The sequence below is a fragment of the Mustela nigripes genome, chromosome 11 (assembly GCF_022355385.1).
Source record: "Mustela nigripes isolate SB6536 chromosome 11, MUSNIG.SB6536, whole genome shotgun sequence".
Lineage (NCBI taxonomy): Eukaryota > Metazoa > Chordata > Mammalia > Carnivora > Mustelidae > Mustela > Mustela nigripes.
Window position 1 is genome coordinate 3,198,480 of NC_081567.1, and position 17,196 is coordinate 3,215,675.

The 17,196-nt window shown below is 52.7% G+C and overlaps 1 protein-coding gene across 1 annotated transcript in view; it reads left to right on the forward strand.

Moving 5' to 3' along the window:
• The window catches only part of SDK1 (sidekick cell adhesion molecule 1), a 510,153-nt gene extending 493,809 nt beyond the window's left edge, over positions 1-16,344 (forward strand). The window contains exons 41-44 of the mRNA XM_059414328.1: positions 239-376; positions 3,085-3,205; positions 3,677-3,806; positions 15,161-16,344. Coding sequence (XP_059270311.1) covers positions 239-376; positions 3,085-3,205; positions 3,677-3,806; positions 15,161-15,412 — 641 coding nt within the window. The 3' untranslated portion in view covers positions 15,413-16,344. The remainder of the gene's footprint in view (positions 1-238; positions 377-3,084; positions 3,206-3,676; positions 3,807-15,160) is intronic.
• Positions 16,345-17,196: the final 852 nt, after the last annotated feature.

The window sequence follows — 17,196 nt, forward strand, 5'->3', positions numbered from 1 at the left end:
GAGAGCTCTGGGACAGGGTGGCAAGGGTGCCCGAGGGGCCCCAGCCGATTCCCACAGAGAAGGAGCTTGTGTCTGGGAAACCAGCCCACCTGCCGCCCCTCTCCACCCCCACCCCGCCCACCCCAGCAGGGGGCGGAGTTCATCTTCCCGAGACTGCCTTCTTCCCCAGCCCCGGGCCACCGCGAACTGGTGGCAGCAGTGTCCATCCCGTGTGACCGTGTGCTCCTGTGCCCCTCAGCTCAAGTGGAAACCCCGTTCTATCAGGAGTGGTGGTTCCTGCTGGTGATGGCCCTTTCCAGCCTGATCGTCATCCTGCTGCTGGTGTTTGCCCTGGTCTTGCACGGACAGAACCGGAGATACAGGAGCTGCAGCACAGGTGGGGCGTCTGCCTTGTCACCCCCCCGCCCCGCCCCCCACCCCACCTCTAGAAGAGCCCATGCACTCAGGAGCCAAAATGTTCGCATCTTCTCTGCTTCAATCCGGGATCCGGGTGAGGGCTTTGCGTTTTGTCTGCCTGTGGGTGACCAAGGCCGGGCCTCAGATTTCCTCTGGGAGGCAGCTCTGGGCAGCAGGCAAGCGCCCTCGACCCTTGAGGCCCAGGTTCGCATCCTGGCTCCGCCCCACAATGAGCCTTGTGTCTTGGATCCTCTCCATCTCGTGGGTGGATGGGACTCCCTGAGACTGTTCCCTCACCCACACCATTGCCCAAACACAACAGGATTTTTGAATAGGACACACAGAGCATCAAACTCACCGTACCTCTCAGTATCATGAGCCCAGTGAGCCCAGGCGCGTCTCAGAAATGCTGGTGTGGCTCCCGGACCCATATGTGGAAACACACAACGGGGTGCAGCCATAGACCCACAGAGCATGTACCGCACCTTACATCCCACGTTCCGGTTCTAACCCCTCTGACGCCCGGCTCACCTTTGCTTCCCCAAGCATAAGCTCCATGGCTGGCATACAGTAGGTGCTTAATAAGTGTTTGTTGCTGCATGAGCCACCCCGAATCAGAGAAATGGACAAATGAATATGGGGCAAAGCTGGAACATGGCAAAGCTGGACCCATTTATGGGAAGGTCAGGAACAAGGCAAATGAGTGGAAGTTTCTAGAAGACAGAACAATGGTTTCTCCTGGCAGAGAAGTATCAATAGAGAAGGGCCGTGAGGGAACCCCTCAGGGTTCCGAGAGTGCTCTGCTCTGACTCTCTATGTGGATGGTGGTTCTACCCGCAACCCGGAGACTTAAGATTAGTACACTCCGTGTGTTCTGCTCTCCTCAATTTTTTAAAAAACTCTCATAATCATCTGTGAAACCTGTTTTTTCCACCAGCAGACTGTGACTGGGCTCTGGATGGTGATGCGTTCCCCCCCACCACACACACACACAACTGTAGCTGGGCCACGCATGGGACCAGCTCTGTGACATCACCACAGCGGAGGACGGGTCCCATGGCTGGACCCGTCTGTCTTTGCTTCTTAGGAAGTTGGATCCCTGATGGGGTCCTCCCACAGACGAGTGGGTGCCTCATCCCCCAGACGGGTGAGCCACTGGGCTGAATAGCTACCCCCCTGCCCCCGCCCCCCTGCACCACCCCTCACTGCTCCTGAAGGGTTAAAAGAACCAGGCGCTTCGCCATTTGCTTTCCTAACGTTAAGCAATTCATTCCTCCAAGAAAGGATTTATTTTTTTCTGTATAAATTCACTTCTAACAAGTGTTCGTAAATCAGACTTTATTCCTATGGGATTTACTATGTATGAACGGCATGTCATTTTACTGAGTTAATGCTATTACAGAACCCTGCGTCTGGTGCATAGAAAATCTCCCTGCTTTTCCCTCTCCTTCTGCATCTCGAAAACCGGCCTGAAAAGACAGATCTGACCTGCAGCTTCTGATACTCAGCCTTACCCTGGAGTATTAATTTAACATCATAATTGAAGCCTGGGGGAAAAAAAAAAAATAAAAGATACCGTACTCATCTACTGGAATGTCTGCTTTGCTGCCGGGAGCCATGCAGAACCCAGACCTTTGCAGTTACGGCCTGGCCCCCCCCCTCCCGCTTGCTCCCCTCACAACCCCCTTCTCACGGGACTTCCTCTCTGAGAGCGGTTTTCTCCTGCTCGCCCTCTCACCCGCCCACATCCCACTGGCCAGCAGCTCCGTCCTCCCTCTGCCTGTGTTCTGTCAGTTTCCTCTGCTGCGAGCACGTCAAGCATCTGGGCCCGTCCAGGGGCGCTGGGTTCACAGCAGAGAGGGCGCCATGGGGTTTTAGGGAACCTGGAGTCCTTCCGGAGGATAGTGGGAGATAAATTGGAGAGGTCCCCAATTCCACGAGCCGTGGTCCAGCCGGGGAAGATGGAAGGCAGACAGTAAGGAACAAGCCAGTATGTCAAAAATGCACTCCGGGGGGAGCTCTGTGGGCCTCTGGGAGCAGAGGAGGAGGTCTGGAAGATTCTTCCAGTTCCCAGGACAGGGACGGCCCCGAGGACCGAAAGCCACTGGAAACCTTTCACACCCTTTGGTTTCTCCCAACTACACTGTTATTCATCTGATCTCCTGACATGTTTTAAAATATGTTTCCATACGTATTTATAAATTTATGGGTTTTGAGTGCCTTTTAGTATATCGACAGATGTCTGTAGTCATCATTACAGCCAACTCTAAAACATTTTCACCACCCCAAAGACGCCCTGTCCACTACCTTCATGGTCGCCCCTTGTAAATCTACTTTCTACTGAGATTTTGTTGTTATGTGGTCGTGAGTTTTTTTGTTTTGAAATGTGTTCAATATTTAATTTCCCTGCTTTTTAAAAAAGATGATGCACTCTAGAAACTCTTATGACAGATACTGGTAAGAACACCAGTTCAGTTCTTTGGTGTCGGGCAAAATAAACACGGAAATGCCCCAGCGTCATCCTTCACACGCGGCTTCTTCCCCCGTGTGCCTCCGACTGTCTTGTGAGCCCCAGCCCGGGTCTGGGCTCTGCTTCCGGCCGGAACTCAGTGAACACCCGTAGGCTGACCAGCTGGGACTGGGCTCTTTCCTGGAACTTCTGAACCCATTCTCCCGTGCCTGCTGCAGGTAAGAGCATCTCCAACATGGAGGAGACCGTGACCCTGGACAACGGAGGGTTTGCTGCCTTGGAGCTCAACAGCCGCCATCTCAACGTCAAGAACACCTTCTTGAAGAAGAACGGGACCAGGTAGGGCTGCAGTCGCTCTAACCACCCCCTCAGTGTGCCCCCATCTGCCCGAAGACCTGAACCAGCCAGGGTGGGGGGCCGGCCGCAGACATGCCGCCGTGCCCACGGGCACCCACCCAACCCCAGCAGGGCAGTGTTGGGAAGGAGGCAGGAAGGGAAGGGGGCAAGAAACATCCTACCTCCTCTGCAACTACAAAAAGAAGGCAGATCTCAGACAGGAGGGGAGTGAGCTCAGGAGAACCCCCGCCCCCGGGTGGCCCTCTAGGGGGCCGGCTGCGCACGTGTGATTAGTGAAGTCCCGCTTCACACACCGCCACGCAACACTGCGGCGGACTGATCGCCAGCAAGGATGTCCTCTCACCGACGTGACGGCAGCCACAGGGCGGGTCAGGAGGCCCCCGGGGGAGGTGTCCGCGGCCCAGAGCTGCCCTGAGCCCACATCCGTCCCTCGCGGCCCCGTCCCTGTCCTAGGTCCCCGCCCCGGCCCAGCCCCGGCGGGCTGCACTACTCAGATGAGGACATCTGCAACAAGTACAACGGAGCTGTGCTGACCGAGAGCGCCAACCTTAAGGAGAAGTCGGTGGACGCTTCGGAATCTGAGGTCAGTGCTTGCGGTCGTCCCCTGCCTCTGTGATGAGTGCTCTGCCTTCCGAAGGTGCCGCCCCTTGGGTCCCATCCGCGTCTCAAAGCCACAGGACCCAACAGGGCAGGTGGCAAGTGACTCCCTTTTACAGATGAGGAAAGTCCATGCTTTAGCCCCTTCAGGCCTGGAGGTCACGGGTGCTGGGCCGGCTCTCAGATCAATACCTCACCGAAGTGGCTTCTGATCCCAGAGCTCACTTTCCGTGTGGCTTCGGGAAATAAAGCGTGTTTTCTGGTGGTGACCGTAGAACCTGGCCTGTAGACCCCAGCTGGGGGGGTGGGCGGCCTCAGCCTGCAAAAGCCACCAAACCTGGCACCCCGGCCCTGGCAGCCCTTCCCCCTCCCACCTGCCCTGCTTCCCTGTGCTGAAGGGGGACTTAGCCACTGCCATTCTGGGACCGTTAGAGGCTCTGGGCAGCTCTGACTTGTCCCCGTCCTCACTGAGCAGATGGACCAGGGAGATGCCCCTAAGGAGATGTCCCCTGCCCAGGACCCACGGGCCTGCCTATATGTAAGGTTTTCTGGGCCCCTGTGTTCATGTGCAGAGCTGAGCTCGCCCGGGTGCAAGGCCTCGATCAGCGAGCAGGCAGGGGAGGATGTCATCCAGGGGCAGCGGAGGGAGGCTCCTTCAGGGGCTCAGCCCCCCTACCCCGAGCCCCCGCAGCATGCCCCCACTCCGAGGGTGCGGCCTCCGTGCCTCGCATTTACGAGCAAAACCAGCTATATGGCCGTAGGGAGGTGGTCCTCCATCAGTCCCTAAGCTCTTTTATTTCTCATATGCCAAGTCTTGAGAGAGAGGAAAATCACCAAGCGATTTGCTGGACACGTAGGCCTGCCCTACCTCTTGGCATTCATACGCTAAATCAATATTTAATCTAAAATAAGTCTCACCTTCATTTGGACCTGAATTCAGGCCTTATTAAGCCCCGAGGCTCAATAAAATGGCTTCTCTTAAATTGTGCTCTGTATATGAGGTCCAGGTGAGACGGGGCACAGGGCAGGTGTCGTGTGACTCTGCGCCCGCTTGCTTCCGGCTTTCTGTTACGAAGGACGCCAGGCACCCTGTCTGTCCAGTAGCCTCGGGCTTGGGGAAAACAGCAAGCAGCACCACAGAGGTTTGGAAAGGTACATTTGTCTGAAATCAAGGGGCTGTCAAGTGAAATGCGGCAAAAATGAGCTGCCGCTTTGTGATAAGGAAAGAGCAGCTGTTCTGGAGCTGTTCTAGCTGCTTCCATCAAAAGCCACACATTGGGAAGGAGAGGATGGCCTTCCAGCAGACACCGTCTGTGGCAGCAATTAGAGATGCGTTCGCAGGACCCCTACCCGGGGTCTGTCCATAATTCCCAGGGGCCATGGCTGTTGAGAGCTCGACAGCCCCACAGACGGGACTCACAGAACTTCCTGCGTTAGCCCTGCACGCCAAGCTCATGATGGGCCAACAGAGGCCAAGCACTATGGAGCACCTACAGTGGGTCGGGCACACTCAGCCCTTGCTCACACCACCCCATGACGTAGACCGATTCTCTCCGTTGGCCAGCCGACCAGACTGAATATGAGGTCATCTGAGCCCCGGCCTCCACCGTCCCCTCCAGCTCAGCGCCCCCGGGTCAGCAGCCTGGGTTAGATGCATGAATTCTGAACTCTCTGTTGGTGAAAACATTCTCAAAATGGGTCGATGGGGTGTACTGAGATGCAAATTCAGCTGCTTTTTATGGAGGATTGTTAAATGAGCTCGGCATACTCACGCGTACATGTATGTCTTTCCTGGATATGCACCGATGGGGGGTGGGGGTAGGGGGCTTGAGAGGCAGATCTGAGTGCCAGGCTCCCAGTTCCATCTGTCCCTGCAGACCTGCTGCACAGAATCAAGTTGTCCTAGCTCTAGGACTGTGGCTGAGCTCAAGCCCTGTGCCAGGAGGAAGGGGTTCCTTTTAAAGTTCCCACAAATGCCTCTCATGCTTCCTACTGGTTTTGGGGTCAAGGCCTCTATCAGACACCCTATGAGAGGTGTAGACACTCTCTCTATGCACATGCAGAATTTCAGCTAGGGTCTGGGGGTCCAGGCCCCTGGAAAGCTCTGACAGTCACCTCCAGCTGAGAATTTCCATGCCTGGCTTCTGTCTGCCCCCTGGGTGCTCAGGTAGATACAGGAAGACCCATCTTTCTTCCAGAATTCTTCAATTTATCATCTTGCTAGGTCCTATCTTTGAACCTAATGCATTTGGGAGATTTGTAGGCACTAAACGTTCACGGAATCCCAACAGAGGGACCTGGGGACGTTCATCATCTCGAAAGTGCCAGCTCAGATGGGAGAGCTTGGTTCGAGCCACATTTATTAAACAGCTTGATCGAGATGGAATTCACATACTGCACAATTCACCCATTTGGAACATGGGTTATTTAGGAGAGTGTTTGTAATTTCCTCATATTTGTGAATTTCCCAAATGTCATTCTGGTATTGATTTTTTAATTTTCTTCCACTGTGGCCCAGGAACATGCTTTATATAATTTCTGTCCTTTAAAATTTATTGCGTCTCGTTTTACGGTCTGTGCTGGAAGAATGTTCCATATGCACTTGAAAAGAGCATGTTTTTCTATGAACGTGCGGAGTGCGGAGTGCTCCTTATGTGTCTGTGGGGTCTGACTGATTCCCAGTATTATGGAAGCCACCTAGGTTTTTGATCTTCTGCCATCTGCTAACGTATTGAAGTCTCCAACTATTGTTGAATTATCTATTTCTCACTCCAGTTCAGTCCGTTTAATTTTGGTGCTCTGTCTTTGAGTGGATATATGTTTATGATAGCTATGTCTCCTAGACGGATTGAGCCTTTCATTAATATTAGTGTGTTCCTCTTTGTCTCTGGTAACAATTTTGTCTTCAAGATTATTTTGTCTTACACTACTCAACCACTAGGGTTTTCTTTTGGTTACTGTTGACATGGTGTATCATTTCTATTCTTTTACTTTCAACATGTTTGTATCTTTGAATCTAAAATGTATCTCTTACAGACAGCATGTAGCTGGGTACCTATCAGTTTTGTTCTGCTGATCTGTGCCTTTTGAATGGATTCTTTAATCCATTCACATTTAATGTAATTATGGCAAAGGTAGAATTTATATCTGTCCTTTGGATGTTTGTCTTTTATAGGTCTCACATCTTTAGTCCTCTTCCCCCCCCCCCCCCACTGTCTTCTTTTTTAAGTGAAAATTTTCTAGTGTACTATTTTAATTTGCTTGTTTTTACTTCTACTGTATTTTTTTCCATTAGTTTTGTTAGTGGTTGCTCTAGTGCCAACATTTACTTAAGATATATACTGGGGGCAGCTGGGTGGCTCAGTTGGTTTAGCCTCCGACTCTTGATTTCAGCTTAGGTCATGATCTCAGGTCCTGGGATCGAGCCCCACATCAGGCTCTGTGCTCAACAGGGAGTCTGCTTGAGATTCTTTCCTCTGCCCCCGACCCCAGCTCATGAACACATAGTCCCTCAATCTCTCTCTCTCTCTCTCTCTCTCTCACACACACACACACACACACGCACGCACACACACACACACACATAACTAAATCAATCTTTAAAGAAAAGTCTTATACTAAACCTGACTGACATATAGATATTTTATTCCAATACAGTTCTATGGCCTCTGCCCCTTTCTGTGCTATTATTATACATGCTATGTCTGTATATCTGTACTGTTACAAACTCAAGAATACATTTTTTATAGTTACTACTTTATAGAATTATATGTCTTTTAAAGAAGTTGAAAGAGGGAGGGAGAGCAAGTCTATTTCTAGAGTTTACTGTGTTTCCTGCTTATGTACTTTTTCTGGTCCTCTTCATTTCTTTTTGTGGGTCCAAGTCACCACTGGGTGCCATTACTTCACCTTCTCCTTTGTGCTGTTATTGTTAAATATGTTACATCTCTATACATTATAGGCCCAATAATACAATCATATACATACTGCTTTATGCAATCGCTTTTTAACTCAAGCAAGAGAAGAAAGGAGAAGACATGTGCAATCATACTATCTTTTATAATTACCCATGGGTGATCAGCTTTGTTGGTACTTTCTATCTTTCTGTATGAATTTGAATTTCTGTCTGTATCACTGGTTTTCAACCTGACCGTCTTCCTTCCATATCTCCTGTAAGGCAGGTTGGCTAGCAATGAATTTTCATGTTTCTGTTTATCTCAGAATGTCTTTATTTCACCTTCATTTTTGAAAGTAGGTCTGCTGAACAGAAGATTCTTGGTTGGCAGTTTTTATTCAACACTTTGACTACGTTGCCCCATTATCTTCTGTCCCCCAGCTTTTTTCTGATTAGAAGCCAACCCTTAACATTACATGAGTTCCCTTGCCCATGATTTCAAGAGTTTATGTCTTTGTGTTTTTTTACTCTGAGGTGGGTGGATGCGGACTTGGTTCCATTTATCTTACTGGGTGTTTATGGAACTTTCTGGGTGTGTGATTAATGCTTTTGATCGAATCTGGAAAGCTTTAAGTCATTTCTTCCCCTGTTTTTTTCTGCCTCTTTCTTTCTCCGCTCATCCTGGTGCTGCCGTGACTATCTCGCATATGGGTGCTCTATACACTTATCAGATTCTCTCTTCTTTTGTCATCATTCTTTCTTGTACGTGTTCATTCTTTCTTCTCTGTGTTTCAGATTGCATAACCTCTGTCGATATCTCCACGTGCCCTGATTCTTTCCTCGGCCAGACCCAACGTACCGTGGGGGCCCTCTGATGAATTGTTCATTTTGGCTATTGTATTTTTCAATGCCAAAACTTCTCATTTGGCTCTTTTTAAATAATTTCTATCCCTATTGATATTCTCTGCTTGGTGCAATAGTGTCATCTTACTTTCATTCTTTAAACATAGCTTCCTTTGGTTCTGTGAATATATCATAATAGTTGCTTTCAGAGTCTTATGTCTGCCAACATTTGGGCCTCCTTGGAGGCTGCCTGCTTTTTGTCCCATGTACCGCACACTCTATCCTTTTTTTTTAAATTAGTCATTGTGCCAACTCCAAATACTGATAGCCTCCACCCCAAGGACTGTTCTTGTTGTTTGCTGATTTGTTTGTTTCTTATTTAGTGACTGGGCTGGACTAGTTCTTTGGAAATCTGGTTCCTCCACAGTGTGGACTCTGATGCCACCCCTGAGAAGGAACAGCCTTAGGGATGCATTCAGGCCCCCTGAATACCAGGGATGACGATGGTCCCAGCCAGGCTTTCTCTGTCTCTTTTTCTCACTCCCGTTAAGATTCCGAATGGTCTGTCCCTGTTGGTATCACACCCAGCTCTTAACCTCCGCCGCTGGCTGGCTGTATTACTTTTCACAATCCCCCCCAGGCTCTCCATTACTCCATAGCTTGCACCAGTTAAAGTATAGCCCTTTTGTAGGGGCAAGATATTATCAATCTGTATTTTGCTCTGATCCAAGAGGGCTCTCCTGAGCTGTCTCTCTTTCCCTGGTCCTCTCTGTTAAGCTTCTGGCTGGTTGATTGCCTCACTTGTTACAATCATGGAACTACCAGCTTCCTCTTAATTTCTCATCCCAAAGGACCCTGCTGTTTTCAGCAATGCCCTTAGGCATGCTCTGTTTCAAACAAGGCCTTTCCCCTAAGGAGAGCTCCAAAGCTCTCAGTTCTAATGGACTGTCTCTCTCTCCTGTGTCCTCTTCCATGTCACAGCACCAAAGCTGGGGGTGGGTACAGTGGCCCTCCTCTCCCATAATGACTTACCCACTGTGCAAGCAGTGCACTGGGTAGACACGGTAGTCCCTGGACTTCTGAGCCCACCCCTCCCAGTGTCGATCATCTTCCCTACAAGCTAGCCGAGGTAGGGGCATCCGGGGGTCAGTATTCCCAGCCCACCACAAGCGATGTAGGGCATCCAGCCTATGGGTGAAGACAAGGTGAGCAAGGGAACCCGGTTCTCTCAGCCATACCTGAGCTGGGGGTCATGGGTGGGGCGTTGATACAGGTCACTGTTCAATGCCTCCAACTCTTGCTGTTCTTAGAGAAATTTAGATTTTTCAGGAATAAAGCTTTTTCCATTTGCTATATGTCCTCGCCACTATTTCCAGAGACTTTAAATGCCTGCTTCTAAAATAGCTTTGCTCAGTTAAATCATTCTCCCACCAGGATGAGAATCTGCTAGTTCCTCCCCAGCCATTCTGGAAACACCTTTTCCATTCATAACTGAAGGTCCTGATATTCAGAGGGGAGATGCACAATCTTCCTAAATCTGGCAATGATGACTTCTGACCTGGCCCCTTAACCCCAAATGCACAGAAACAGAGTCAAAGTATGGAACTGTAGGCAGAGCCCTCAGAGAGATCAACAACGGTCCCAGAGAGAATGACCCACCTGGGCACCTGTCTCAACTAGGACTGGGTTTAGATTTCAGATAGTAATCCTCTCTACCGGAGGCAGCTTCTAGGTTTAAATCGACTGCACGCTAAGATGTCAGGTGTGAAGAGTAAGGCACATTCTGGGCCCTGGGCTTCATCAAGAGTTTAATGCCCTCCCCCTCCTCCCCACCCTCCTCTGCAGAGCCCCAGGAAGGAAGGAGGCAGAAACCCGCGAGGTCCTTGCTGGAAGTTCTCTTCTGCGAAGCTAGTATTTCACTAAGAAGCTAGTGATGCTGTCCCTTTCTCCACAGGGTATCTTTTGACCCATTTTCAGGATTATTGCTTAAAGAGGACACTCTGCAAATAGGCTCACAGGAGCCCCAGGACCTGCCTGATCGGAGCAGCTCTGAGTCAGGCACTCAGTGTCTCAGGACACCTGCTGTGGTTCCTTTCTTTCTCCAGTTGGGAATAAGAGGGTCTGTCACCAGGTTTTCACGCAACTGCATAACAGGACTACTCTTCAAATCGCATGAGAAAAACTGTTCTCAAAATCTAAATAAACAGTTTTCAAAACCTCTCCTGCTCCAACCAACTTAGACCAACCCCCTCATACCTAATTAATTCCCTAATAATATTTGACTCTTTCATCTTGCATATATAATGCCGAAAGTGTTGAGCTTATCTCTGTTAGCCGTTTGCCAGGCATCTGTGCACCTTTAGAAACTGCCACCACGTCCAATCACCTGCTGTCCTTCTCTGGTTTCCTGGGAAACCAACACACATCACTACTTCATATCACACAGGAAACTTAAAAAAAAAAATAAAAAGGATCCTGCAGCATTGCCTTTTTGTCGATAATTCTAACTCGCTAAAATACATCCCCATTAAAAGATAATAATGTCATATAAACAATAAACAGAGCAGGCAGAGGAGGGGAGGGTGGCATTTGGATTCGGGGCTCTCTCATGGAGGTGATGCCGAGGGCTGAGCAGGAGCCTGGAGACTGGACTTAACAAGTCGTGACCCTCTACTCTTAGGCTCCTGTCTCTCCTGTCTTTCTGCAAGATGGTCTTCTCCTCTCACAGGGGCTCTTGGCCGGGTCTCTGGGCCCTGCCCACTCAGGGCGCACAGCCAGCGCCCAGCTTTGCCACCTAAAAAACCCTGCCCTTCCCCATGCCCTGTAGAGTCCCAAGGAGGATTCTGATTGGCTCAGCTTAAATCGCATGCGTGCCCATGAACCAATCATTGTTTAATGAGGGGCAGGCCATCCATCCCGTGGACAAGGACAGGCAGAGAAGGATCACTTTCTGAAGTTCATTTGGGAAGGTCAAAGCCCAGACACACACACTGGGACATCACTGTGAGTCAGACAACCACGGGACTGTCTCCTGCTGGGGCTTCCTCTCAGCACCCACATCTGTCACAGACCCCTCTCTCCATTCCGTAGGACTTTGAGGTCTGTGCTTGAGAAAACATAATGATAAAGCTTCTGAGCCTTCTCCAGTGAGACTGTATAGTTCATCACATAAACAGGCATGTGGGGGTGGGACACATCCCGCATCCGGGCTGGATGAGCTCGTGGAAAGGCTGCCTCCTGCAAGGACATGGGAGTCCCTTCTAGATCTGCTGCCTCCTGGCGACTGTGAGCCGGGCTTCTCCATGACCAGACAGCAGCAAGAGGAGTGGGCCGGGGTCACGAGACAGGGGAGAAGCAAGTGTTGGACAGGGCCACAGGGGACTCCTGCGTGTGGCCATTTCCTCCAATCAGAGACCTGACCCTTTATACAGCTGACCTGGAAGGTGTCCAACGTGTTTTGAAAGAGGCTTCGTTTCTGCCACCTTCGGCTGTGATACCAGCGCTGGGTCTGGCCTGGCTCCATCCCCGGTCGGGTATGACCTGGAGAAGGTCATATGCTTGTGCGGGTCTCAGTCCTTTCAGACACAAAGTGAGGAGATTGAATCCAGCTGCTCCTTCTCACATTCTTGCTCCCGCGTATCCTTCATGGTTGGAATGGACGGTGCATGGGGCGGCCTCCGAGCACCGGAGGGTTCAGTGCGAAGAGGGAGAAAATCTTCAAGCTTACGTCCAGTCTTCAGCTAACCATGACCCCTGACTCCAGTTTGTGGGACCTGCGGTCCACATCCTGAGTGTTCTGGGCCTTTCTCAAGAGGGGGCTTCCCCCGACGCATCTCCACGTGAGCTCTTTGCTCCTGAACTTGGAAAACTTACAGCCAAGACGGCTGAAGAAGGGACAAACCCAGCTCGGGGGCCGATAACACAGCTGCCACCTGATCCTTCAGGTGACCTCTGTTCTTGTTCCTGTCCATCTCGATGTACACAGAGCTTTGCCTCAAAGCCCCACAAAGCCTCTGGAAAACAGAGGAAGAACAAACCTTAGCTGCCGGAATTACAGGTGTCGCATTTCTTATCTGCAACTCCTGAGACCAGATCCACTGAAGAACTCGGTGTTTTCCGGGTGTGGGAATGCATGGGACATGAGGCCACGGCCCCGGCAGGATCGGGCAGCATCACCGATCAAACCCATTAGCATTCCTGCAGCAAAACCAAACACTGTTCACACTACACATTTTCACATCAGTTCAGCTTGGGGTTAGCTGCCAAACTAGCCCCACGCAGGTCAGGCTTGGGGTGAGTTACAAAAACAGCCTTTGGTTTGCAGAGCACGGTGGGTCTGGGACCGACCGGTGGGGGGGTTGTGACACGAAGGAGAGGCTGGAGTGGACGGCCAGTTCCTGGGCGGCTCCCACCCGGCCTGGGACACCGGCCACATGACTGCTCTCTGAGCCTCTCTCTTCATCCCTAAAATAGGAATAAAAATCCCCGGTTCACGGCCGCTGTGCAGTGTCAAGAGACTGGACGGGGGTGTCACTCGGTGTGCACAACGGCTGCTAAAACACGGCTCGTCCTGGCTCTGTTCCACCACCGCTGTCCGCTGGTGGCGGAGCTGGATGCCGTCCGTGTCCTGGGATGTGTCAGGGAGCCGCTCATCATACCTGCGTTTATGCAAGCTCCTACTTAGGGAGAAGCAGAGGGACCACCGACGCGCTCTGATTGGGTCGAAACATAAACAGTTTACGTCTCACGTCCTGAGGAGTCCCAGCTTGGTGACTTATTGTTACTTTCCTGTAAACGTTCCAGCGAGAGCCAGATTTTCAGTCTGTGTCTGGAAAATCCCAGGAGGTTCCAGCTCCCCCTGATGTCCAAAGGGACGTCTGCCCGCTTTACCCACTCACAGGACACAGCACCGGCTCCTCGGGAGGAGAACAGCACTAGTCCCTGGGTCGAGCTTCCTGCATGTGGGTGACACGGGCCATGCCCTCCCCATCAGATGGGGGAGAGTGGCTCAGGGTACCAAAGGACCCTCTCTGGCTTTCATGAGTCTCTATACAGACGACACGTAGGATAGAGGCCAGTAGTCGGCTCCCTCTCCCTTCCCTGCCCTCACTCCCTGACCACCGATCAGAATCTTTCCAGAGCGTCTAAGAAATGCACATTCCAGGGCCCTGCCCCAGACCCTCTCCATCAAGACAGCAGGAGCCACACCCAGTAATCTTCACTCTCTGAAACTTCCCTGGTGATTCTGAGACAGGCTTGGGGGCCTCCTGACACCCTCTGTAGAGAGGGAAAAGGTCAGAGCTCAGGCACTGGAGCCCAGGGAGGAGGCATGCGGGGTGTCAGGGACAGAGCCCTGCCAGGGCATCTTGGAATGGGAGAGGCTTTACCTAGCCACCTGCTCCTGTTCCCTTACCTTGAACTTGAAAGCCTGGACAGGCACATGTTTCTGGACCCATTTTTGGCATATCTGAGGTGTCCACAGTCTCTGCTCCATCCCGGGTAGGGCAGGGAGGAACCCCCTGTGTTTTCAGGGTGTGGGGCATGACAGAGAACCTGGCCAGACTGCGGGCTGCACCCCGGCAGGTAGCAGGGCTCCCCAGAGTTCAGGAAGGCCCCAGGGCCACAGAGCGCCTGTGGGGCAGGGAAGTAGGAGGGCTTCCACTGTCTTGGGAAAACGGCCTCCATCCACTGTCCCAGCGGGCCTTGCTTCTAGTGGTTTAAAATCAACCCCCAGAAACCGGGTATAGAGACATAGAGACAATGTGGACTAAATGTTCTTTGTGGAAACTTTGGATTTATTCTATAAAAAGAAAGGAAATGAAACCCTCGCAGACTGGCCTTCCCAGGGCAGGCTCTTCTGTACCACCGGCGAGGCCTCAGGTCTCTCTGGGGCCTAGGGAAGCAGGGGCTGGGTGCGTCCTTGAGAGCTCATGGCTCGCTAGGGCCTCATTCCTCAGCAGGCCTCCCCCAGAGGTCTTCATGGAGGTGACAGCACGCGGAATTTGTGTCCCCTGGAGGATAGCCCTTGCTTCTCTCCTTGTGTGCTCAAGGCGGGCTCCCCATGCTCTGGGCCAGCCTACACTGGAAGCCTGGGCAAGCGGAGGACCCTGGGCCTTTCCGACTCCCCCCACCACACAGGGCTTCTGCCCTGTGAGGGCACAGAGCACCCCCTGGAGGCTGTCCTGGGGCAGAGGAGCAATGTAGACCCCTCCTTCGACAGGCTCAGATACAGGGTGGCTCAGGAGCAGCTGGGACAGCACATGGTCCCTATGTGAACACAAGGGAGATGCTGAGCTCAGCAGGGGGCGGTGGGGGGAGCTGTCAGTCCGGGGAGGTGTGGGCGCTCCTAGTGTGCAGGGTGGGAGTCGGGGGAGGAAGGGGCAGAGGGTGGGAACTTTGGGTTGCTAGTTCTGGTCCTGCCTCCTGGCCACTCCCCACTTCCAGCTCAGCCCTGCTGCATGTGGCCACTCCCCCCCCCGGACCCCCCCCCCCCCCCCCTCTGGCCCCCCCCCCCCCCCCCCCCCCCCCCCCCCCCCCCCCCCCCGCCCCCGTGTCTTTCCTTCCTCTCCCATGCGCCTGCTCACATCTCATCGTCCCCCCAGGGCACTGACTCCGAGTCCGAGGACGCGCCCCCCCAGCACTCCTTCGTCAACCACTACATGAGCGACCCCACCTACTACAACTCGTGGAAGCGGCGGGCCCCGGGCGGCCGTGCCCCGCACAGGTACGAGGCTGTGGCGGGCAGCGAGGCGGGGCCGCACCTGCACACCGTGGTCACCACGCAGAGCGCCGTGTTTGCGCCCAGGGGCCCTGGCGCCCGGACTCCACTCACCGGCTTCTCTTCCTTCGTGTGACAGCCCCAGCGGGGCCTCAGCGGACCTCCCAGCCTCCTTTTGTTAAGACAATCAACTCCAATAACTGAGCTCAAGCTTTTGTTTAAAGAGAATTCTGATAAGTGATGATTTTACCTACTTGTGGACACTAGATTTCAATTAGGAAGGTTTTTTTAACGGCTTTTTGTAACATCGCTGCAGGAAGCGGGTTTCTTTGTTTTCTTTTCTTTTTACGAGAAGGTGTATTTCAGTGGTGCAATGGCGGGAACGCCTCAGAGCCCCCAGCCCCCTGCCCCGGGTTTCCCGAGATCCCGATGCCTGACTAGGGAGGCTGCGGGGGGAGGAAGAGCGGGGATCCAGGGAGCTGTCCGCCCGCATCCAGGGCGCTCCTTCCTCTTCTCTACCTCCTGTGCCTCCGGAGAACCAGTCATACACCAGGGTCCCCATCGGTGACACCGACCAACTGGGCTCTCGCTGCCTCCTGGGGCCGCAGAGTGAAGTCTGCCCTGGGCTGGGCCCTTTTCGACCTGACGGCATCCACCTCTGAAATATTCTCCCTCCGCAGTTTCTAGGCAAGGAATCGGCATCCAGGTTCCTGGCAAGGGGGCAAGAGATTGCAAGGTGGGGTCCTCAGACCCGGCGATGACTCCGTTGGCCTCACCCTGTGTCACTGCAGCGGTGAAACACCGGGGCTTTTTCTTCCTTTCTCTCCTTAAACCCAACGGTGCAGAGCAGGAAACCACCCCCGGGGCCGGAAGCCGCCACGCTGGCCCTCACTTAGCGAGCTAGCTCCTTCCCGAGAACACAGCACACGGCCAACCCCGCTAACCCAGAGAGAACCAGACGGCGCTTGCAGAATAATTGCTTGTTGTGTAAGACGTGTGCATTGTTAACCAGAGTATTTTTTAAATCTTTTTATCTTTTTTTAAAATATGTCACATGAAATGAATGAGTCTCTGCTGTCTCCAGGTGCCTTTTTATTAATTGTTTAGCTTTGTACATGAGAAAGACGACAAGCGTCAGTGTCTCCAAATAAAGCAAAACAGCTCTGAGCAAACGAGGCCCCAGCTTGCCGCCTCCTCGCCAGGCCTCCTGCGCAGGTGGGCGCCGGCCTGCCTCCGAGCGCTGCCCCCGGGTCTGCTTGCTGCGCCCACTGCACACTGCCTTGACCACCAGTGCTGCTGCTGTCCCCGCCCCCGACCCCCGCCCAGCTTCTAGCCTTAAAGGGTTTTCTGGAAACGTTTTCTTTCTTTCCCCCTTTGCTATTGTTTTGTTTTCGTTTTTAGCTACATGAAAATAGCATGAACTATGTTGAGAAACCGAGAGTCCAAACTGTAGGTGCGGCCCAGCCGTCACATTATTCTTGCAAGAGGGGTCTAATGTGGCCGACTCTCCAGGCCAGAGCCTAGGTCCAGGTGGATGCTGCGAGCCGCTAATGCCAGCCCGAGTGTGCCCAGAGCTCGGGGAAGGCCCGGTGTCCCCACCTCACCAGAAGGAGTGTGGCCATGACACTGTCCAGCCATTCTGTTGACACCCCCGAGGCCCAGGGGAGCGAGGCATGTGCTGTTCTCCCAGGTGACCTGCGGTGCCCTGAGGGTGGGGGAGCCCATCTCCGGGCCACGTGGAGAGCTCATGGTGCCCACTCCACTGTCTTCCTTCTACACCTCCATGGCAGCCTCTGCTTTCAGGCCGAGGAGAGTTTTGTGTTGGGTGAAAAGCCCCTTTTCAGTTTTTCCGAAAACTAGAGGGTATGCAAAGGTTCCTTTCTCTCTCTCTCAATCCCCTCCTATTCCTTCCCTCCCTTG